Source organism: Monodelphis domestica, chromosome 1 (genome assembly GCF_027887165.1).
Source record: "Monodelphis domestica isolate mMonDom1 chromosome 1, mMonDom1.pri, whole genome shotgun sequence".
NCBI lineage: Eukaryota > Metazoa > Chordata > Mammalia > Didelphimorphia > Didelphidae > Monodelphis > Monodelphis domestica.
This window is the reverse complement of record NC_077227.1, coordinates 291,872,409-291,897,952: the sequence shown is the minus strand read 5'-3', so window position 1 is coordinate 291,897,952 and position 25,544 is coordinate 291,872,409. Positions and strand designations below refer to the sequence as shown.

General features: G+C 35.1%; 1 protein-coding gene across 2 annotated transcripts in view; it reads right to left on the bottom strand.

The window, feature by feature from the left end:
• BAZ1A (bromodomain adjacent to zinc finger domain 1A) overlaps nucleotides 1-25,544 on the bottom strand; it is a 160,120-nt gene that overhangs the window by 121,829 nt on the left and 12,747 nt on the right. For both annotated transcript variants that reach the window (XM_016427028.2, XM_016427024.2), the window contains one exon: nucleotides 21,858-22,136. In XM_016427028.2, the coding sequence (XP_016282514.2) occupies nucleotides 21,858-22,136 (279 nt within the window). The remainder of the gene's footprint in view (nucleotides 1-21,857; nucleotides 22,137-25,544) is intronic.

Here is a 25,544-nt window from a genome sequence, read left to right as displayed (position 1 = left end):
GAGGGGAAAAAAGAAAAAGAATTCCATCAAAGAGAAATGTTATGGTGAGAGGGAAGCGCAAGACACAAAATCAGAAAGGTTCTATAAGGAAAGACTCCAAGAAAAATGCAGTTTAGGTATGAATTCAACTAGAAATGTTAGAATATTTTTGAAAACTCAAAAATGATTTTAAAAACCAAATGAGAACCATGGAAAAGTCACAAAATGAGAACTAACAGCTTGGAAAGGAGGTACAAAAAGGTATCCAAGAAAATAATTCCTAGAAAATTAGAATTGTCCAAATAGAATTTGGAGATATCAAAAATATTAAAGCAAAGTCAAATGACTGGAAAAAAAAAAGAAAATGTGAAATATCTAAGCAAAAATAACTGACTTGTAAAACAGATCAAGGAGAGATCATTTAGGAATCAATGAACTAGGGAACAGATTCAAGATAATAGAATGGGAGGAAGCAATTTGGTGACTTCCCATCCACAAACTCCTCCAAATAGATCTAGAAAATACAATAGATCAAAGCCTGATGACAAAAGCTAGGGGAAAAAAATCAGTCATGGTTTGTTTGTCTGGTCCTGCTTGAAAAAGAGATATAGACAAGGACTGCAAACAATGGAAATGAGGTCAGGTCAGAAGCACTCCAGCACTAAGGGAGAGGCTATATTTTAGAGCAAGACTAAATCTCAGAACCATACCAGGGATCCATTAGATCCAGGTTGGGCAGGTGTGAACTTGCAATTTGTCGCACTACCAAGTTCTAGATTATATAGAGATCCAGGAGAGACCTAAGTAGAGGTGTGGCATTCCTGAAACAAAAGCAGTGGCAGTTGAAGATCTTAGACCACAAACAGGTTTTATTTCCAGCACTTAACCCAGCTTCCAGAGAATAAATAACCAAGACAAGACTTACAAATGAGGAATGTGTAGTTCTGTCAATCCTGAAACAACAGAGCTTTCCCACCAGCTGACAGAGCATAAGCCCAGCAGTATTCAATTGTTGCTCAGATCCAAACTCAAGTCAGGAATTAGAAACGGTCAGCAATCCTCTAGTTCAGACCATATTGGGTCCTTAGCCTGTCCCTAAGATCCTGGAATAGTGTAATATTCAATATGCCAAGAAAGCAACGATGGGAATACCCCAGGTCTTCTATCCAAAAGTGTCCCAGATACAACCCAAACATAAAGTTCAAAATAAGGAAGGAGGCTGGATGGAAGAAATGGGCAAACATAAAAAGAACCCTGTCATTATTATATTTTAATGTGGCAGGGACACTCAAAAACAAAAAACACTGATGAGAACATCTTTAAACAGACTTAAAGATGGCAAAACAGCAGGAAATATAAACCATCAGTCTATTAAGACACATACAAAAACCAAAACCATGATAGAATACTGAATGCTTCCCACCTCATGAAAGAAAAGATGATGGATTAACATTGAAAATAAAAAACATTTTTGGCAATCAATTTAAAGATTGTGTTGTCCTTAACTTAACATGCTTACATGATATAAGGGGTAGTTCCTTCTTTCCAATAAATGAGAGGAAGAGAAAAATAATGATGTTGCAAAAGAAATTTAGCCCACTCTCCTGTTCAATTCTGGTCTTAGCTCTTTGCTAGTTGGACAGACCAGTTCTATGGGTTGGGTTGAGTTTGGACATTTTTAACTCTTGCTGCACTTAATTCTTCTTTCTTTGAAAAGTTCCTGATAGATCCCATTTTAGGAAGTTCTGCAATGTTAATAGGACTTGAAGCAAAGACCACATACATTATTACAATATGTCATAATGTACTAGAAGTAATAAAAGAACCCAATATTTTATTTAGTATGATAAAGTATTTTACATACTACAGTGAAACATCTTACATTCCCCAATAGGATATGATATAGCATCAAAATCCTACTAGATTTATTTTGTTTATTTGTTTTTTTAAACCCTTACTGTGTATTGGTTCTAAGGCAGAGGAGCAGTAAGGGCTAGGCAATGGTAGTTAAGTGACTTGCCCAGTGTTACAGAGCTAAAAGTGTTTGAGGCCTCATCTGAACCTCCTATTCTCTATGCCTAGCTCTCAATCTACTGAGTCACCTAGCACCCCCCCCCAACTAGATTTCTAAAAAATTAAAACAATTCTTTGATTATGACTATCAAGAGACCCATAAAACTTATTAACAGGCTAACCAATATCAGCTCATTTTGTGAACATTCTTGTTTGTTTGTGAATGTGCTGCACAAAAAAGGTATTTACTAACATTTTTGTTGAATTTAATTTAATTTCTGTCTACAATATCCTGGTCTTAGTTCCTCACCATAACCTTCCAATGTTACATTCCCAAACTCATTTTCATAGACATTTCATAAGCTGAAAAGTTGTCAGTTAGGGTATTTGTAGACCTGATCTGTATGGCAAAATATGCCAGCTAAAATAAATAAATATATGGGTCCACTTCCACATTATTTCAGAATACAGCCAGGCTCAAGGTAAAAACTATCCCACAAAAAGCACATGGGCCTATTGTTTAAATGAGAGAGGCTCAGAAATAGGTCCAATGAACATGTAAAACCCAGTGGAATTGTACGTTGGCTACAGGAAGGGGGGAGAGGGGGTTAGGGAAAGAATATGATTCTTATAACCAAGGAATAATGTTCTAAATTGACTAAATGAAATTTTCAAAAAAGAAATAGGTCCAATGGGCTTCAGTTAATTGTGCTTTTAAACTAAAGCAAAGTCAATCAAGTTCTCAAAGGTACTTTTCAAACTTATCACAAATCTAGACATACTAGTAGATATAGGACAAGAAAATATATGCTTTGAACTTCTAAAACCTCTCTGACCATCCTTCCAAATAAATCTTTTAAAAAATGCCTCCAGCTTGGAAATGATCAAATAAAATATATTTTTTAAAAAATGCCTCCAAATGAAAGAAGTTAAAAATCAACAGCAAGACACAATGATGGGGGCTCTCCTGATAAATACAACTTAAAACGTAGGCAGAAAGAGTCCATTTTCACAGTTTAGGTGGAAGCAGAAGCAAAACTGCACACAGAGAAGTGCTGGCCAACCACATACCCTCACCTATTGTGCCAGGTTCCAAACCTGGGAATAGGTCAATTTCAGGATCCTGCAACCTTGACCAAAACAAAACAGACCACCCCACTCCCCAGACTCATTCCCCTTTTGAGTCCCAGGCCCTGGCATCACCCCATGGTGATGCCAGAAAGTCCATTGAAAGTCCCTAGGGCAAAATAGCGGACATTGCCAACTCATGCTGTCAGCAGAGGAAACAGAATCAGTAGCTTTCAGAATTTCCAGTCCACAGGCAAAAAAAGATTGGGATAATGAGCAAACAGAAAAAAAAAACACTGAATTCTACAAATTTTCAATGGAGACAAAGAGCGCAACACAGTGTGAATAGGGGACTGTTAGATCCAAGCAATCACACGGAAAACTTCAAAGGAAAATGGAAATTGGTCTCAAGGAAAGAAATTCAAAAATCAAATAAGACAGGTCGAAGAAAAGTGGGAAAAAGAAATGATAGTAATGATAGTAAAGAAAATAGCTTTAAAAAAAGAGGCCAAAAAATTCAACGAAGAAAACAGTTCCACAAAAAGTAGAGTGAGCCAAATGGAAAAGGATTATCAAAAGGTCACGAAAGAAATGTATTCTTTAAACATTAGAACTGGGAAAATAGGAGCTAATGACTTCACAAGAAAATAAGAAGCAATAAAAACAAAATCAAAACAATGTAAAAATAGAAAATATGAAATATCACATTCAAAAAACAACTGACCAAGAGGAGACAATTTAAGAACTATTGGACTACCTGAAAGTCATGACCAAAAATACCCCAACAAAACGTAAACATCATATTACAAGAAATTATCCAAGAAAACTGCCCTGAGACTCTTGAACAAGGGGGCAAAACAGAAATCGAAAGAATCCATAGATCACCTCCTGCATTAAATCATGGACAACTCCAAGGAATGTTACAGCCAAGTTCAAGAGCTCTCAGACCAAGGAAAAGATTACTATAAGCTGCTAGAAACAATTCAGAGAGCATAAAGCCCCAGTTCGAATTACACAGGATCTGGCAGTTTCCACATTAAAGGACCAGAAAGCTTGAAATATGACATTCCAGAAGACATGGCCTTTAAAGGAACTGGGTTTACAACCAAGAATTACCTACCCATCAAAACTCATTATATATTTTCAGGGGAAAGTATAGTCATTTAATGAAAAATGATGAAGAAAGGACCAGACTTAAACAGAAAATCTGATGGTCAAATACAAAATTCAAGAGAACCATGAAAAGGTAAGTAAGAAAGAGAAAAAACTGAAGGGCTTCAATAAGGGCAAAGTGTTCATATTCCTGTATGGAAAGGTGATATCTGTGCCTCTTAAAAATGACCACTATAGGCACTTCCAGGTAAACATGTCTGCAATCTAGATGCGAATTGCTTCCACTCTCCGGCACTGAACAAAACAGACTACCTCAAAAGAGCATAAAAATCATCTTTGGAAGAACGGAGGGACTCTCCAGTACCCCAGAGAAACGAAGGTACGTGGGGTTTGAACATTGCCACACTATAAGGAGGAAAAGCTTGCACAAAAACATGAACTGAGCTACCCTTCCCCCTCCTACCCCATGGAACCAGAATAGGGGCTCAGAGAGCTCACCAGGACAGCAAGTGAGTAAGGAATGTCTCAGTCTGGGGGGGGTACATCAGGGTCCTTGGGATCTAACGACTGCTAGGGAACAACCTCTCAGGGCAGCTTCACTGGAGAACCCTGCGCACAGGAGAGCGCTCAGACAGCGGGGGCCCCTGCAAACTGCAAACAGTGTGGAGTCTTGAGAAACTATAGAAACTGCCTAAGGCCAAAGTGCCACTCCTCACTGTAGGGGGGGGGGGGAACGCCAGGCTCCCTGGAAACTGACAAGGGCTACCAGAGATCTACCCTCAGAGCGGTTTTACAGGAGATTCCTGCACAATGGTGAGAAGAGACCACTGAGCATGGGGGAGAGTGTGCTAACAAACCTCGGAGGATGGGAAGAACTAGTCTGAGGCAACTTAAATCCACAGAAAACCCGCCCATACCACCCAGACCTCAGACCAAAAAGGAAAGGGGGAAAAAACCACCAACGGGATGGCTCACACTACTCAAGAGCAATCCTCCAAGAAGAAAGGGGGAAAAGTGACTATTGAAAACTTTTTATTACCCAAGGGAAAAAAAGAGAAATAGGAATTTCAATTCAAACAAAACCAAAACATACTCCCCAAAATGGAAATTATCCACAAGCTCTGGAATAAGTCAAATTGGAGCTTATCAAAAGGATGGAAACTTCTGGCAAGAAAAATGGGAAAAAACTCAGAAAGAGGTCAGCAGCCTGACAGACAAGACCTCACAATTGGAGAAAGAGCTGGAAGCATCTAACAGAACGGCAGACACCAAGCTGAAAAGCAAAACCAGTCCCTAAAGACCAGAATTAAGCAACTGGAAGACAACGATCTTGCAAAACAGCAAGAATTAATAAAGCAAAGTCAAAAAATTAATGAATAAAAGAAAACATAAAATATCTCACTGACAAGGTGACAGACCATGAAAACAGAGGTAGGAGAGACAACGTGAGAATCATTGGTCTGCCCAAAAAAACAGAAATAAACAAAAACCTCGATGCCATAGAAGAGAATTGCCCCAATGTTCTTGAGCAAGGGGGTAAAATAGAAATAAAAAGGGTTCATAGAACACCCTCTATACTAAATCCCCAAAAGACAACCCCCAGGAATGTAATCACCAAATTCAAGAGCTTCCAAGTTAAGGTGAAAATCTTACAAGAAACCAAGAAGAGGAGCTTCACATATAGAGGAGCCCCCATAAGGATCACACATGACTTAGCAGCAAACATGCTAAGAGACCACAAAGCATGGAACACGATATTTAGAAAGGCAATAGACCTGGGTCTCCAACCAAGAATCAACTACCCAGCAAAACTGACCACATACTTATAGGAGAAAGTATGGGCATTCAACAAAAGAGAAGATTTCCAAGTATTTGCTAAGAAAAGACCAGAACGTAGTGGAAAATTTGACATCCAAACACAGAGAACAAGAGAAACATGAAAAGGTAAATATGAAAGAAAAAGGAGAAAAATCTTATCTTTTTCTTTTATTCAAATTTTCTTCTATAAGGACTACATTTATATCAAATTATATATATTAATATGTGGGGAAAATGTAATGTGTAACTCTCAAAAATTGTATGCATCATAAGAGTAGTTAGAAGAATCACGTATAGGGGAAGATTGCGACATCAAGTCGATTTGGTGAAAGGAGGGAAAAAATAAAAAGGGAGGAGGGGAATCGTTGATGATACTAAGATTTACTTCAATAAATAGAAGGGGAAAAAAACTAAATAGAATAATCTTTCCCACACAAAGATACACATTGGAAGGGGAGGGGAAGAATTCTCATATGAGAAGGAGAGGAAGAGAGCGCGAAGTGGCATTACTTAAACCTTACTCTCAGTGAAATCAACTCTGAGAGGAAAGAACATCTAGATCCATTGGGATCTTGAATTCTATCTTACCCAACAGGGTAAGAGTGAGAAGGGGAAATTAAGGAGGGGGAGGGGGGGAAGGGAGTATAAAAAGGGAGGGAAAGAGAGGGGGGAGGGAAGGGAACAAAAAAGAGAAGGGCTAGAAAGGGAAGCATATCAAGGGAGGGGACTAGGGGGACTGATCTAAAGTAAATCACTGGCTTAAAAGGTTATAGCTAAAGAAGAAAGGTCAGAATTAGGGGAGGATATCAAAATGCCAGGGAATCCACAAGTGACAATCATAACTTTGAACATGAATGGGATGAACTCACCCATAAAAAGTAGACAAATAGCAGGTTGGATTAGAATCCAAAATCCTACCATATGTTGTCTTCAAGAAACACATATGAGGCGGGTTGATACAAGGTTAGAATTAAAGGATGGAGTAAGACCTTTTGGGCCTCAACTGATAGAAAGAAGGCAGGAGTTGCAATCATGATATCTGACAAAGCCAAAGCAAAAATAGACCAGATTAAGAGGGATAGGGAAGGTAAATATATTCTGTTAAAAGGGAGGATAGACAATGAGGAAATATCAGTAATCAACATGTATACACCAAATGGTATAGCACCCAAATTTCTAATGGAGAAACTAGGAGAATTGAAGGAGGAAATTAGACAGTAAAACCATATTAGTGGGAGAAAGAAAGAGGTAAAAGATGTGGATGAAATCTTAGAAAAAATAGAGTTAATAGACATGGAGAAAAATAAATAGGGACAAAAAGGAATGCACCTTCTCAGCACCACATGGCACATTCATAAAGATTGATCATACACTAGGTCACAGAAACATGGCATACAAATGCAGAAATAATAAATGCAACCTTTTCAGATCATAAGGCAACAAAAATAATGATCAGTAAGGGTACATGGAGAGCCAAACCAAAAATTAATTGGAAATTAAATAATGATACTCCAAAATCAGTCAGTTAGAGAACAAATCATAGAAAAAATTAATAATTTCATTGAGGAAAATGACAATGGTGAGACATCCTTTCAAACGTTATGGGATGTAGCCAAAGCAGTAATCAGAGGAAAATTCATCCTTGAGTGCATATATTGACAAATTAGGGAGGGCAGAGATCAATGAATTGGAAATGCAAATCAAATAACTTGAAAGCAAACAAATTAAAAATCCTCAGAAGAAACCAAACTAAAGATCCTAAAAATTAAGGGAGAAATTAATAAAATCAAAAGTGATAGAAGTATTGAACTAATAAATAAGACTAGAAGCTGGTACTTTGAAAAAACAGACAAAATAGACAAAGTACTGGTCAATCTAATTAAAAAAAAGGAAAGAAGAAAGGCAAATTAACAGCATCAAAGATGAAAAGGGGGACAGAACCTCCAATGAAGAGGAAATTGAGGCAATCATTAAAAACTACTTTGGCCAACTATATGGCAATAAACATACCAACCTAGGTGATATGGATGAATATTTACAAAAATATAAATTGCCTAGACTAACAGAAGAAGAAATAGAATTCTTAAATAATCCCATATCAGAAAATGAAACCCAACAGGCCATCAAAGAACTCCCTAAAAAAAAACCCCCAGGGCCTGATGGATTCACCTGTGAATTCTATCAAACATTCATAGAAGAGCTAATCCCAATACTATACAAACTATTTGACATAATAAGCAAAGAGGGAGTTCTACCAAATTCCTTTTATAACACAAACATGGTACTGATTCCAAAACCAGGCAGGTCAAAAGTGGAGAGAGAAAACTATAGACCAATCTCCCTAATGAATATAGATGCAAAAGTCTTAAATAGGATACTAGCAAAAAAGACTCCAACAAGTGATCAGGAGGGTCATTCACTATGATCAAGTAGGATTTATATCAGGAATGCAGGGCTGGTTCAATATTAGGAAAACCATCCACATAATTGACCATATCAACAAACAAACAGACAAAAATCACATGATTATCTCAATAGATGCAGAAAAAGCCTTTGATAAAATACAACACTCATTCCTATTAAAAACACTAGAAAAGGGGGCAGCTGGGTAGCACAGTGGATTGAGAACCAGTCCTAGAGACGGGAGGTCCTAGGTTCAAATCTGGCTTCAGCCACTTCCCAGCTGTGTGACCCTGGGCAAGTCACTTGACCCCCATTGCCTAGCCCTTACCACTCTTCTGCCTTGGAGCCAATACACAGTATTGACTCCAAGACGGAAGGTAAGGGTTTAAAAAAAAAAACACTAGAAAGCATAGTAATAGAAGGGTCGTTCCTAAAAATAATAAACAGTATATATCTAAAACCATCAGCAAACATCATCTGCAATGGGGATAAACTAGAAGCCTTCCCAATAAGATCAGGAGTGAAACAAGGATGCCCATTATCACCTCTATTATTTAACATTGTACTAGAAACACTAGCAGTAGCAATTAGAGAAGAAAAAGAAATTGAAGGCATTAAAATAGGCAAGGAGGAGACCAAGTTATCGCTCTTTATGCATGATATGATGGTCTACTTAAAGAATCCTAGAGATTCAACCAAAAAGCTAATTGAAATAATCAACAACTTTAGTAAAGTTGCAGGTTACAAAATAAACCCGCGTAAAAAGTCATCAGCATTTCTACATATTTCCAACACAGCTCAGTAGCAAGAATTAGAAAGAGAAATCCCATTCAAAATCACCTTATACAAAATAAAATACTTGGGAATCTATCTCCCGAGACAAACACAGGAACAATATGAACACAACTACAAAACACTCTCCACACAACTAAAAAACTAGACCTGAGCAATTGGAAAAACATGAACTGCTCATGGGTAGGATGAGCCAATATAACAAAAATGACCATCCTACCCAAACTCATCTATTTAGTGCCATACCCATTGAACTTCCAAAAAAATTTTTTTTTACTGATTTAGAAAAAACCATAACAAAGTTCATTTGGAAGAATAAAGGATCAAGGATATACAGGGAAATAATGAAAAAAAATACAAAGGAAGTTGGCCTTGCAGTCCCAGATCTCAAACTCTATTATAAAGCAGTGGTCATCAAAACCATTTGGTACTGGCTAATGGCTAAGAGAGAGAAAGGAGGATCAGTGGAATAGATTTCGGGTAAGTGACCTCAGCAAGACAGTCTATAATAAACCCAAAGACCCCAGCTTTTGGGACAAAAACCGACTATTTGACAATAACTGCTGGGAAAACTGGAAGACAGTATGGGAGAGATAGGTTTGGATCAACACCTCACACCCTACACCAAGATAAACTCAGAATGGGTGAATGACTTGAACATAAAGAAGGAAACTATAAGCAAATTAGGTGAACACAGGATAGTATACATGTCAGACCTGTGGGAAGGGAAAGACTTTAAAACCAAGCAAGACATAGTCACAAAATGTAAAATAAATAATTTTGATTACATCAAATTAAAAAGTTTCTGTACAAACAAAACCAATATAACCAAAATGAAGGTTAGGGTTAGGGTTAGGGTTAATGTAACCAAATTGAGAAGGGAAGCAACAAATTGGGGAACAATCTTCATAACAAAAACCTCAAAGGTCTAATTCCCCAAATTTATAAAGAGCTAAATCAATTGTACAAAAAATCAAGCCATTCTCCAATTGATAAATGGACAAGGGACATGAACAGGCAGTTCTCAGCCAAAGAAATCAAAACTATTAATAAGCACATGAAAAAGTGCTCTAAATCTCTTATAATCAGAGATGCAAATCAAAACAACTCTGAGGTATCACCTCACACCTAGCAGATTAGATAACATGACAGCAAAGGAAAGTAATGAATGTTGGAGGGGATGTGGCAAAGTAGGGACATTAATTCATTGCTGGTGGAGTTGTGAATTGATCCAACCATTGTCTGCCCTTTGATCCAGCCATAGCACTGCTGGGTTTGTACCCCAAAGAGATAATAAGGAAAAAGACTTGTACAAGAATATTTATAGCTGCACTCTTTGTGGTGGCCAAAAATTGGAAAATGAGGGGATGCCCTTCAATTGGGGAATGGCTGAACAAATTGTGGTATATGTTGGTGATGGAATACTATTGTGCTAAAAGGAATAATAAACTGGAGGAATTCCATGGAGACTGGAACAACCTCCAGGAAGTGATGTATAGTGAAAGGAGCAGAACCAGGAAAACATTGTACACAGAGACTGAAACACTGTGGTATAATCGAACGTAATGGACTTCTCCATTAGTGTCAATACAACGTCCCTGAACATTCTGCAGGGTTCTAGGAAAAAAAAAAACACTAGCCACAAGCAGACGACAAATTGAAGGAATAAAAACACGGAAGAAAAGCAACTGCTTGAGTACAGGGGTTGAGGGGACATGACTGAGGAGAGACTCTAAATGAACACCCTAATGCAAATACCAACAACATGGAAATGGGTTCAAATCAAGGATACATGTGATACCCAGTGGAATCGTGCATCAGCTATGGGAGGGGTGGTGGGAGGGGGGGAGGAAAAGAGAATTATCTCTGTTTCCAATGAATAATGTGTGAAAATGACCAAATAAAATAATGTTAAAAAAAATAATGCATATATCTGAGACAGCTAGATATAGTAGATACAGTACCAGGCCTGGAGTCAGTAGGAGCTGAGTTGAGATCTGACCTCAAGACTTTTTAGCTACACAAGTCACAACCCTGTTTGCCTAATCCTTGCCTTTCTGTCATAAGAGTTGTTACTAATATAGAAAGCAAGGATTTTTAAAAATGCATACAGTATCAACTTTAAAGCTATTGTAAAAGAAAGTGTTCTATAAATTATAAAGAGCCCTACAAAAATGTGAACTATATTAAATTTTACAAATTACTAAAAGGACTTTTATCAATGCTATGAAAATTTTTTCCTAAACTATTCGATTTTTGAGAATGTTCATTAAAAAGGTCTAAATCTAGATATACTGAAACAAGAGAGTAAAGAGTTCCAGCTGCCAAGTAAAATTTCTTTTATTTATTTTATTTTCAGATTTTATTTTATTTACTTTTAGGTTACATTTAACCTCAAAATTGTTTCCCTCCCTATGTAGTTCTAGAAAAGGTCACTTTGATGTGTATGTGTGTGTGTGTGTTCAAAATTATATAATACAAATTATTTCTATTCTTCAGTTCTCTGGAGGTAGATAGTATCATCCTTCATAGGTCTTTTGAGTCTGACATTCCTCTGAATAACTGTCATTCACACTTAATTTTTTTCTTTCATATTTTGCTTTTTCCCCAATTAGATATAATGAAAAATTTTAACATTTGAGGCTTTTTTAAAATTCTGGGTTCCAAATTCCCTCCCTCCCACCCTTCCCTCTCCCCTTGCTAAAATATAGTAAATAAATCTGATATACATTTTACATGGGCAATCATGTAAAACATATATCCATATTACTCCCTTTTGTGGAAGAAAAACTGAACAAAAAAGTGAAGAAAGTAGCATAGTATACATATTTTGGTCTGGATTCAGACCCCATCAGTTTTTTCTCTGGGAGCAGAAGGCATTTTTGTTATTTTCCGGAGTGAGTTTTTGTTCCTCCTTTTCTATTTGGCCAATTCTACATTTTAAGGAACTCTCTTCAACAGCTTTTTTCTTTTATCAATTAGCCTACTGTGGTTTTAAAGGTACTGTTTTCCTTCAGTTTTTTGGTACCTTCTTTACTAAACTGTCACCAATTTTTTTCATGATTTTCTCTCATTTCTTTCTTTTCCTGATTTTTCTCCTACGTCATGTATTTGATTTTATAAATCTTTTTTTGAGCTTCTTCAGTCAATTCTTTTTGGATTTAGTCACATTTTTCTTGACTTTTTTGACTTTGTTGACTTCTGGTTTTAGTCTGCCGTCACCAAAATAATTTTCTATTTTGAGTTTTTTTTGTTTGCTCATTTACCATTTATTTTCTTGATTTTTAACTTAAAAGGCTCCATTCCTGTGGTGAAGGGGGGCACTGTCCCAAGCTTCAGGTTCTTTCCACCTCAGTGAACCTAGCTCTGAGTTATCTAAAAGCTTTCAGTTCTTCAAAGGCAGTATGGACTAAGGAGAGGTGTGCTTAATACTTTCCCAATCTGTGCTCCAGACTGAGCAACCAGAGAATACCAAGATAAGGTAAAAATGGGTATATGATTTAGACATGAAGGTAGATACCATGAGCAAATTAAGAGAACATGGAATAATTTATCTACCAGATCTATGTGTAACTTAAGAATTTATGATGAAATGAGATAGAGAGTATTGTACACAAACAAAACTAATACAACCAAGATTAGAGGGCAAGCAAAAAGCTGGGGGGGGGGGGGGGGGGAAGGATGTTTATAGCAAACATTTCTGATAAAGGCCTCATTTCTTCAATAATTATTTTCTGACATTTTGCAATCCATGTTCTCTTCCTTCTTCCCACGGGATGGCAGGCAATATGATATATACATATTTTTCCATGTTCAGCATGTTGTGAAAGAAGACACATCACACCAGAAAAAAGTTCATGGAGAAAATAAAGAATGGCATGCTTCAGACTTTATCAGTTTCTTCTATATCAGTGCAGTCTTTTTTGTCTTGGATCTTTTGGAGTTGTCCTGGATCTTTCCCTTGTTGATATACCATTCATAGTTGATCATCATACTTTATTACTACTACTATGTACAACAGTCTCCTGGTTCTATGACTTCATTTTGCATCACTTCTCTATATCACTATTGATTAGAGAAATGCAAATTAAAACAACTCTGAAATACCACCTTGTACCTGTTAGATTGACTAATATAACAAGAAACGGAAAATTATAAATATTGGAGTAGTTGTGGAAAAACTGAGACACTAACAGTTGATGGATTTGTGAACTGAAACCATTCTGAAAGGCAAATTGGAACTAAGCCCAAAGGGATATAAAAAGTCTGCATACCCTTTGACCCAATACCATTACAATACAATACCATCCAATACCATTACAAAGTCTGTATCCCAAAGAGATTAAAAACAAAACAAAAAATAAAAGGATCTATTTGTACAAAAATATGTTTAAGAGCTCTTTTTTGTGGTGGCAAAAAATTAGAAACTGAAAGAACATTCACCAGTTGGGGAATGATTGAACAAGTTGTGGTATATGGTTGCAATGGAATATTATTGTGTGGACTACTACTTACAGAATACATCTTACATGTTATTGGAATGATGAGAAGTACTTAAATAAACCAACAAAATGAAGTGAGAAGAATACCATACACAGTAACAGCAATATTATATGATTGACTAGAGGACTTTTGATGAAAAATGCTATCTATCTCCAGATAAAGTACTGATAATTCAGAATGCAGTCTGAAGTAAATTTTTACTTTATTTTTTTAAAATATGTATCTTCTTCCACATCATGACTAATATGGAAATGCTTTGCATGATATCCCATGTATAATCTGTATTAAATTGCTTACTGTCTCAAGGAAAAGGGAGGAGAGAGAGGGAGGGAGAAAACCTGGAACTCAAAACTTCATAAAAGTAATGATAAAAATTGGTTTTACATATTTTTGGAAAACAAAAGATTAAAAAATTAATTTTTTGAAATAGTTGGGTTAATTCACAGTCCCACCAATTGTACTTTAATGTCCTAATTTTTCAATACCCCCTCAAATATTTGTCATTTATCCCCCCATCAGTCATGTTAGCCAGTCTAATAGATGTAAAATGGTATCTCAATATTGTTTTTATTTGCATTTCTCTAATCAGTAATGATTTACAACATTTTTTCATAATATAGCTTTGCTATCTTCCTCCAAAAACTGCCTATTCTTGTTCTTTGCCTTCTTATCAATAGAAGGGTGACTCATTCTTATACATTTAGCAAAGTTCTCTGTATATTTGAGATAAGACCTCTATCCAATTTACCAGCTCCAAAATTTCTTTTCCTAATTTTCTACTTTTGTTCTCAATCTTGGTTATACTGATTTTATTTGTATACAAATTTTAATGCAATAAAAATGATCAGTTTTACATCTCATGATGTTATTTCTTACTTATTCATAAATTCCTCTTCTATTCATAAATCTGATAGTGAATTTTTATCCAGAATCTTAAAGCTTTACTTCTATTAAGCAAAAAGTTACTATAACTGCTTTTCTACTGATTCATTTTTCTAACATTACCAACTTACAATAGTTTATTATCTCATACTGCTAGACTTCCTTTAAATTTATTAATTCTTTTAATGTTACTGGCCTTTTGTTCTTCCAAATTAAATTTTTAGTCTTTTCTGGTTCAAATAATTTTATAATATATAAATTATAATTTAAATAATTAGGATGGTATTCAATAAGTCTATTAGTATAGGTAGAATCGTCATTTTTATTATATCGACTGTCCATCTATGAATGAATACTATATACTATTTCTCCAATTATTTAAATCTGACTTTATTTGTATAAAAAATGCTTTTTAATTATGTTCATGTAGTTCCTGAATTTGTTTTATCATGTACTTCCCAGGTATGTTATGCTGTGTGGTTATTTTTAAATGAGGTATCTCTTACTATCCCTTCTTATAAGGCTTTGTTGATAATAGAAATATTAATGACTTATGTGCATTTGTTTTATATCCTACTACTTTGCTAAAATTGTTTCAACTAGCTTTTTTAGTGGAAAATCTAGAATTTTCTACATATAACATCATGCTGTCTACAAAAAGAGAAGATTTTATTACCTCTGCCCATTCTGGTTCCTTTGATTTCTTTTTCTCCTCTTACTGCAATTGCTAGTATTTTTAGTTTAATACTGAATAATACTGATAATAATCAGCATCCTTCTTTCATTCCTGATCTCATTGGGACAGTTTCTAACTAATCCCTGGTAAAGATAATGCTTGCTAGTGGTTTTTAGATAAGATATTTCTTCTCATTTTAAGAAAAAATCCACTTATGCCTATGCTTTCAAGTGTTTTTAACAGGAATTAGTGTCATATTTTGCAGAAAGTTTTTTCTGCATCTATTGACAGAATCTTGCTATTTTTCTTACTTTTGTTATTGGTATAATCAATTCTGTTCATAGTTTTCCTTATATGAAACCATCCTTGCATTCCTGGTACAACTCCCACCTGGTCATAAATACAATATTTGTGATATACTGTTGTATACATAGTAGCTTACCAAGATTTTTTTATACATATTCATTAATAAAATTAATGAAATTTGGTTTAGCTCTTCCTGGTTTAGGTAATCAGCATCATATTTGTTTGATCAAAGGAATTTGGTAGGATTCTTTCACCTATTATTCCAATTTTTTCATTTAATATTGGAATTAGTTGATCATTAAATTTTTAGTAGAATTCACTTGTAAATACATGTGATCCTGATGCTTTTTTCTTATGAAGATATTCTATTTCCATTTCTGTTAATTATGCAGTTTATTCTTTTTAAGTATTCCTTCATTTCACTTAAATTGTTCAATTTATTTGCATAGGATTTGCATAGGCAAAATCAAAAGCAATTGTTACTTTTATTTAATCTTCATTAGTGGCATATTAACCCTTTTTGTTTTGGGTCTTGGTGATTTGATTTTCTTCTTTTTCTTAAAATCATAATAACTGATGGCTTTATCTATTTTATTGGAGTATTTGGGGTGCTCAGGGAGGGGTAATATCTCTGGTATGGAGGGCTTGTCGTGCCCTTCTAGGGCAGCTCTCCAGCCTCTGACCCTCACCTGACACCCAGCTCTCACTTGTGGCTCCCAGTAGCTGCTAGCATGTGACAGCAGCCACACCCCGGGCAACAGCTTCGACAGGCCGGCTAAACCTTGTGAGGGTAGCCATCAGGTCGGGTCGACGTGGACCCCTGGTGAACTAGGGCTTTGCTCACCCAGCATGTGAAGACTGCTTCGGCGGAACAGGTGGAAGAAACCAACAAGAAGGTTCAACGGCTGAGATGGCGATGCAGCAAGGCACTGTGGAGTGCTTAGGGCGTGTTGGAGCACAAAAGACAACACGGCCATCCAATGCAGCTGAGGAAGTCTCCAGGTGTAAGAACTTTTCGTGCCAATGGACCCAGGCTTCCAACGCCGAGAGAGTGGGACTGTCTCTGTGCATCGACTTTTCCACTTAAATCCTCAAGAACAGGTGTCTTTGTGCACAAAAACGCACAAAGACAATCGTCTTCCTCAGTTCGAGAGACAACCAACCGGAATATTTTCATAAAACTAATTCCTAGTTTTATTTGATTCAATGGTTTTATTACACAGTTTTAGTAATCTTACCTCTAACTTCTAGAATTTTCATTTAGTGTATGAAGATTTTTAATTCTTTTTTTAATTACACACAATTCATTGTTCTGTTCTTTCTCTATTTTACTGATATAAGCATTTGGATATAAATTTTCCTCTAATTATTGGCTTTGCTGTATCCCATAGGGTTTTAGTATGTTCTCATTATCTTCCCTTTAACAAAATTATTTATTGTTTCTATAGCTTGTTCATTAACCCATGTTAATTTTTAATCTGTGTTTCCCTGGTCCTTTACTGATATATTTTTTATTGTATTATAATCTTAAAGGGAAACATTTAACATTTTTGCTTTTTTGCACTTAATTTATAATGTTATGTCCTAAATATGGTCAATTTTTGTAAAGGTACTATGTACTGCTGAGAAAAAGATATCTTTCAGTTTCATTCAAATATCAATCATATCTAACTCATCTAGTATTCATCTCCTTGGGTTTTTTTTCCTCCCCATTTATTTTTTGGTTAGATTTATCTAGCTCTGAGAAGGGAAGGTAAAAATCATCCACTGTTAGAGCTCTGCTATTTATTTCCAACCCATGGATCATTTAGCTTTTCCTTTAAAAATCTCAGTGATGTAGCAATTGGTACATATAGTTAGTACTGATATTACTTCATTATCCATTTTTAAGATAATTTCCCGCTTTATCCCTTTTAATTAATATATTTTAATTGTTTGAAATAATGCCACCTCTTTTTTTTATACCAGCTGAAGTATAATTCTACTCTAGATCTTTATTTTGACTCTTATGTATGTCTCTCATTTAAAAAAATTTTTTTTGGCAAACAGCAGCAATGCAGAGTTCTGGTTTTTGATCCACGCCATTTCCATTTTATTTGTGTTTATCCCACTTACATTCAGTTATAATGATTAGTGTATTTCTCTCAAATCTATTTTTCCTCACTATTTATTATGCTCTCCCCTCAGAAGTCCAATTTACTTCTGACCATTGCCTCCCTAGTCCACATCTCTTTTAATAGGTCCTCCTCTTATCCTCTCTTTCCTTATCATTCTATTAATTTGTCAGTTAAGAAGACTTTTATATTCATTAGATGTTATTCCTTCTTTGTTCTAGCTCAGATGAGAATGAGTCCTATGCTACATAACACTCTACACCACACCCTCCACTGTAACAGTCCTTCCATTCCTTCCTCTTTTATGATATAGTTTTCTCTATTTTAGCTCTCCCTAACCAATTTCATTTTTTTAGGATTATCCCATCGTAATCAACTCAACTCCAACCCTTCTATCTATTATACTCTCTTAGAACTGCTCTAGTAATGATAGCATTTTTTAGTTAAAAATAAATCCCTTATACTTAAGTCATTCTTGTTTACCTTCTTATATTTCTCCTGAGTCTCATATGTCAAAATTTCTTTTAAGTTCCAGATTTTTTCCTTGACAATTCCTGAAACTTCTTCAGTTCAGTAAAGTATCCATTGTTTCCCTTGTAAAATAACATTTAGCTTTGTTGGGTGGGTAATTCTTGGTTGCAAACTCAGTTCCTTTGCTCTTTGGAAATATTATGTTTTATGACTTTCAATCTTTTAAGAAACTTCTAAATCTTGTGTTATCCTGACTGTAACTCCACAATATTTACACTTTCTTTCTAGTTGCTTGTAATGTTTTTTCCTTGACCTGAGGACTTTGAAATTTAGCTATGATGCTCCTGTGAGTTTACATTTTGGAAGGCAGTGATTGTTGGATTTTTACCATTTCTATTTTACCATCTAGTTCTAGATTTCAGGACAATTTTCCTTAATATATCCTCTATCACCACAGTAGCTATGTATGGTCAGGTTCTTTTGCTTTTGCTTATTTTTTTTTAAACTGGCCTATTTCTTGGTTGTTACTTTTATGTCAGGACTAGGCTCTGTTCCAGGAGTATGGAGGATGATGTCTCAGGCTTTTCATACTGTTGATTTGTAAACTCTATCTTTGGGCCTCTGATCTTTGATTTCTGTACTCCAAGACGTGTTCACTGCTCCTCCAATTCACACTTGATAAATAAGTAACTTTATGTATTCTCTATGAGCTCCCAAACCCCCAACACCATTATCACCAGAAACACTCTTAGTTCCCTATGATTCCTTCCTCTGACCTAGAATAGAAACTATGGGCTCTGCTCTCCTATGAGTGATCACAGGCAGAAAGATCCCCAAACCACATCTGTTAAGCATATCCCACCAATCTTCCCCTGACTAGTCACCCAACCCCAACACAGTCTGTGGGACAAAAGCTCCTGAAGCAGAGGCTTATGCTTACATAGTTGCCTCCAGGGATTGTTGTTTATTGACTGTAGTACCGGTAACACTCCAGATATCAGATCTTTCTTAATATCTCCTAAGTTGTCTTAGGATAGATAAATGCTTTACCAGCATTTTAAATTATTTCTGCCATTCTAAAGTTCATTTAGAGGCATTATTTTAAATTATTTGTAAGGGTATTTAGGAGTTCTATATAATTTCCTGCCTTCTTCCACCATTTCCCCACAATCTTCAAGGGTCCAAGTAAAATTTCTAAAGCATCAAAACACTACCTCTCAAAATAATTAAAATGGAACACTATGATCTTTACAAAGTCAATCAACTACCATCAATGGCTATAAAAGGAAGAATGTTGTTAGGTACATACACCCTTTCCCCAATAGCATCATTAACATTTAGTAATTGGGATCAAAGCACAAAAGTTAAATGATAATATTATCTAAGCTCCTGATTCCCTTTTGCTATTATTTTAAAAGATTTAATCATATTTTCTGCTGCAGAAAATTATGTAAATAATGATGGTGGTAAAAATAAAGAAAAAATCCAATGGCTTTTACAAAAGGCAATAGCCTACTTTACCAGATGAGGAGGCAATTTACCATCCTCAAACAGAGACATTAGTTCTAATAAGCTTTGTGAAATTAACATAATTAATGTAAACAAATATTACTAGCTTTTTATGATTTGGCTATAGCATTTTCTAACAAATTCATTTCGTTTAACCTAGAAAATGACTTTTCCCTCACAAAGTACAGATAAACTACTAATTATAAGGATATTCCTTATAAACATTAAGTTGCCTGAATGGTTAACTTTCATCAAACAATTCATTTCACTAAAATATAGAAAATTCTAAATATAGTTGTTCTTCAACAGGGAAAAAAATTCCAAGGGTTGCTCCCAATACCTTTTATGATACATAAAATAAGCACTCAATAAATGTTTGTTAACTAAGGACGAAAAGCTTTAGTTAATGTCATAGGTGTGTGTACATATACATATATGTACACATATAACATATATTAAGTTTATCTAGATATGCACACTTATACTCACCATTTCTTTAAAAAGTTTGGAAAAGGCTGGATCAGCCATTATACAGTGATTCCAGACTTTTTGGGTTGGCAAGCTTCTATTTAGCAGAAAAATAAATCAGTCACTAATATGAAAAAAAGAGGACAAATTGTGGTATAGGATGGTGATGGAATACTATCATACAATAAGGAAAGATTAACTGCTTGATTTCCATATGAACTGGAAAGACTTCCACAAACTGATGAGTGAAATAGGCAAAACCAAGAACATTGTACAAAGAAACTGAAACATTGTGGAATGATCATATGTAATCAGCTTGGCTACCGATAGCAATGCAATGATCCAGGACAATCCTGAGGCTATCCACATCAAAAAAAAGAACTGTGAGAGTAGAAACACATAAGGAAAATACTTGATTTTTCACTTGTTTATATGACTATTAGATATGGGGTTTTGGTTTTTAAAAGATTATTACAAAAATGAATAATATGGAAATAGGTATTGAGAGAGAATACATGTATACCCCAGGTGTAATTGCTTGTCAGCAAATAAACAGTTACTGAGGTGATTCAATAAATATAGATTACTGGACTTGAGAGTCAGAAAGACCCAAATTCAAATGTAGCTGCAGGTACTTAGCTTTGTAGAGTCACTGAACCTCTAATCAGACTCAGTTTCCTTATCTATAATACAAGGATAATAAAAGTACCTACCCTAGTAGGGTTGTAATGAGAATCAAATAAGATTACATGGGAGGACAGCTGGGTGGCTCAGGGAACTGAGAGCCAGGTCTAGAGAGGGGAAGTTCTAGGTTCAAATCTGGCCACAGACACTTCCAAGCTGTGTGACCCTGGGCAAGTCACTTGACCCCCATATTGCCTAGCACTTCTTCTGACTTAGAACCAATACACAGTATTGATTCTAAGACAGAAGGTAAGGGTTTAAAAAACAAAAGAATACCTGGCAAGTTCATGAATCTTAAAGGACTATATAAATGCTAGCTATTATATAAATATTACTAAAATGTATCAATAATTTCCCATTAAAAAACCCTTGTTAAAAATATTTTTGACAAATTGCAAAAATGTCCCTATTGACTAAACATCACATTTTCTTTTCTTTTTTTTTTGTTAAATTAAAGTCTTTATTAGAAACTTGAAGGTAAATTGTTTTTGTTTTTTGTTAAACCCTTACCTTCTGTCTTAGAATCAATATTGTGTATTGGTTCCAAGGCAGAAGAGTGGTAAGGTTAGGCAATGGGGGTTAAGTGACTTGCCCAGGGTCACACAACTGGGAAGTATCTGAGGTCAGATTTGAACCTAGGACCTCCTGTCTTTAGGCCTGGCCTTCAATCCACTGAGCCATTCAGCTGCCCCCCACCATCACATTTTCTAAAAATTCAAAATTAATGAATCATTAAGACAAATTTAATTGAAAATTAAGTAAATATACACATATAACAACACTAAACCTTTGTCTCTGAATGACAATTTTTGTGTTTTCTTGCAGACAAATTATATGATATGGGTCTTTTAAGAAATCTGGCCAAACTTCCAAAAAGAGTATCACATCTGCCTTTTAGAGGGAGAAGAAAATGTTTGACACAATAAATGCTTGAAAATTTAAGCTTTCCAAATATTAACCAAACATTTATTAAGTACAACTAGAAGCCAAGTGCTGAGTTCAATATGTAATGAATAGAAAATATACAATTTAGAAATATTGCATCCAAAATGCTTTACCTTGCACCATTGTTCCTAACTACTTCAACAATTTCTCCAACAAAATATCGATCCTTGACATAAACGAAGATATCATCACAAATTTCATGCAGTCGTGAGCGATGGGTAAGGGTAGTCAAATATAAAACTGGAATTATTAGTGGTTCTGGAAAACTTTGAAGATTCTGTCTTGCTTTTTTCTCTGATTCAAGGGCCTCCTGATAGGTGAGTCCAGGTTTGCCAGTCACAGCACAGCTCCACACAAGACTATTACAAAGAATAGTTCGTTCAAAAAAATCACTGTGATTTAAAAAAAGAAAGAAAGAAATTACCTAGAATTCCATTAACAGATTCATTTTAAAAATACCCACTGATGCCATCTCTGAGGTAAAATTATTTAAGTACAGATAGCTCTAACTTTTTAGTTCAGTTTTTCCCAAAAAAAAAAAAATTATTTAGCCTATACCAACAATAAATCCATCTATCAAATCAGAACTTGGTCATATCTCCCATAATAACATTACAAAAACACATAAATTCAACAAAATTGAGACCATCTAGGAGTGTAAGTGAAACACAAACAGAAAACTAGCCTTGAAGTTAGCAAGTCAGAAAGAAGTAAATGAATAAATACATATATTAAGCACCTACTATATATATTTTATACTGTGCGGGTACTGAACTGGTAATAAATATGCACAAAAGAGAGGCTACTATCCTTTCTCAAGAAACTTACATTCTAACAGGGAAGACAACATATGTAAAAGGAGTGAATGACTAGAGAATTCAATTTTGGTTGAAAACTGGTCATAAGTGGCAATTATCACATTCTTTCTAACAGCAAAGGTTTGATTTTATTACTACTCTGAGAGCAAAAAGATGAAGGATAGAAGAGGAGACACAATCAAACCCAGAATGAGATTCAAGGCATATGTAAGATGCCCAGGGTAAATGACATTTGATAAGATTTCATTTACTTCAATTCATTGACTAACCAAGAGCAATCAGCCCCAACTTTCAAAATTGAATAGAATAACTTCTCTCAAAGGAAAGAAAAGGAGGTTCTGATGTAGGTATTGAGATAAGGACAATTACAGAGTATTTATCAAGTCAGATCAAATCAAAGCTGATTTGAAGAAAGGAAAAACCATGAACCATGATGTTTAGGATCAGATAAAATCCTAAGTTTTTACTGCTTCATCAATCAGGCTAGCTCAACCCAGATAGATCCAAAGTTGAAATCCTGTATTTGACACAAACTGGCTTTTTAGTCCCCAAGAGAAATCAATTTATTACCCAAAGCCTTTGTGGCAAGCTTCAAAGCTGCTGAGCAGCAGGGGAATAAGAAGTTTCCAATATTAAAAAAAAAAATGCAAATCTAGTTTCCACTCCCTCAGCCTCCACCTCCCCGCCAAATCAAAATCTGGTTTACAATTAATTTGAAAGTCTGTTCCATAAAGTAAAAACAATAGTCATTTAAATTATAAGCTATGACAATCCTACCTAAACTAACTTACTTATTCAATGCCATACCTATCAAACTACCAAAAAACTTTCTTATAGAATTAGAAAAAATTATAACAAAGTTCATCTGGAAGAACAAAATGGCCCTAAATATAAAGAGTGAAATCATAAATAAAATGGGTGAACCTGTCAGATCTATGGGAAAGGAAGGAATTTAAGATCAAGCAAGAGATAGAGAGCATTACAAAATGTTAAATGAATAATTGACTATATTGAATTAAAAAGGTTTTGTATAAACAAAACCAATGCAACCAAAATTAGAAGGGAAGCAAAACTGGAATAAAAAAATTACAATGAAATTACCTGACAAAGGTCTAATTTCCAAAATATATAAGGAACTAAGTTAAATGTACAAGAAATCAAGCCATTCCCCAACTGGTAAATGGTCAAAGGATATGAATAGACAGTTTTCAGATGCTGAAATCAAAACTATCAATAAGCACATGAAAGTGTTTATCAAAACAACTCTGAGGTGCCACCTCACACCTATCAGTTTGGCCAATATGAAAGTAAAGAAAAATAACAAATGCTGAAGGGGATGTGGCAAAATTGGGACACTAATACACTACTGTGTGGAGTTGTAAATTGATCCAACCATTCTAGAAGCTAATTTGGAATTATGCATAAAGGGCTTTAAAAGAATGCATACCCCAAAAAATTCATAGCCATACTCTTTTTTGGTGGCAAAAAAAAATTGGAAAATGGGGGTTGTCCCTCAATTGGGGAATGGCTGAACAAATTGAGGTATATGATGGTGATACCATTGTGCAATAAGGAACAATAAACTGCTTGATTTCCTTACGAACTGGAAAGACCTCCACGAACTGATGAAGAGTGCAATGATCAGAACCAGGAGAACATTGTACACAGAGACTGAAACATCGTGGGACGATCATATGCAATCGACTTGGCTACTGATAGCAATGCAATGATCCAAGACAATCCCAAGGGATTTATAAGAAGGAATGCTATCCACATCGAGAGAAAGAACTGTGTGAATAGAAACACAAAGAAAATATTTGATTTTTCACTTGTTTATATGGGTATTGGATGTGGGGTTTTGGTTTTTAAAAGATTATTACAAAAATGAAATATGGAAATAGGTATTGAGTGATAATACATGCAAAATAAAATTACTTAAAATACTTAGTAAAAATAGTAAAAATACTTAAAATAAGAAAATAAAATAAAACAAAGGGCTATTATGGTCTATAAAAAAATAAATTATAGGCCATGAATTACAAATGCTGATAACATATTGGTTTTCCAATTCTTCATACTAGGCTAATCTCAGTACTACTCCATACAAGACTTAATACAAAAAAGTTCATAATCCACCTTGGATGGCCCTACTATTTTCTGTAAACTCTTTACTAAGGAATTTTTTCCCCTACAATGTTTTAAAAGGGTTAAAACAGTTTTTAATTCCTGGTTAAGTAAATGTGCACTGATTGTGCCTAGGAATAATATTCCTTCTAATGGGAAAAGCTAACAGGAAAAGTGAAAACATAGCAAATTAGATGAAAAGAGGTAGGGGGAGGAAGGGAAGAGAGCGCCTATTAAAAGCAAAGCACTGTGGCTAAGCACATTAAAATATTATCTCATGTGGTCCTCTCAATAATCCAATGAAGTGTTGAAGAAACTGATACTAATAAGTGTCTGGGGCTCCATCTGAATTCAAAGCTTCCAGACTCTAGGTCTAGTGCTCTATCCACTGTACCACTTAAAAGAAATGCTGAGGAAATTTTGAAGGGGGCCACATTTTATTTACTGGGGAATCGGGAGAGGGACAGGTAAAAAGGAAAATAATACAAATTAATGATTGCTTTTAATAATTATTTAGAAATCTAAATAAAAAGGAAAATACTATTTGATATAGTGCTAGAAATAAGAAAAAGAAAATGAGTGTAGGAACGTAGGCTAAAAATCAAAATTATTGCTTTTTTTCTGATGGTATGATGGTTTACTTAGAGAACCCAAGAGTCAACTAAAAAATAATTGAAATAATGTCAGCTAAGTTGTAAGATATAAAATAAACACACATAAATGATTATTTTTGTACATTACCATTACCAACCAAACTCAGTAGGAAAAGATAAGAGGGATTCTATTTAAAATAACTACAAGAAGGTATAAATTACTTGGAAGTCTACCTGCTGAGAAACATTGGGGGCTAGGGGTATC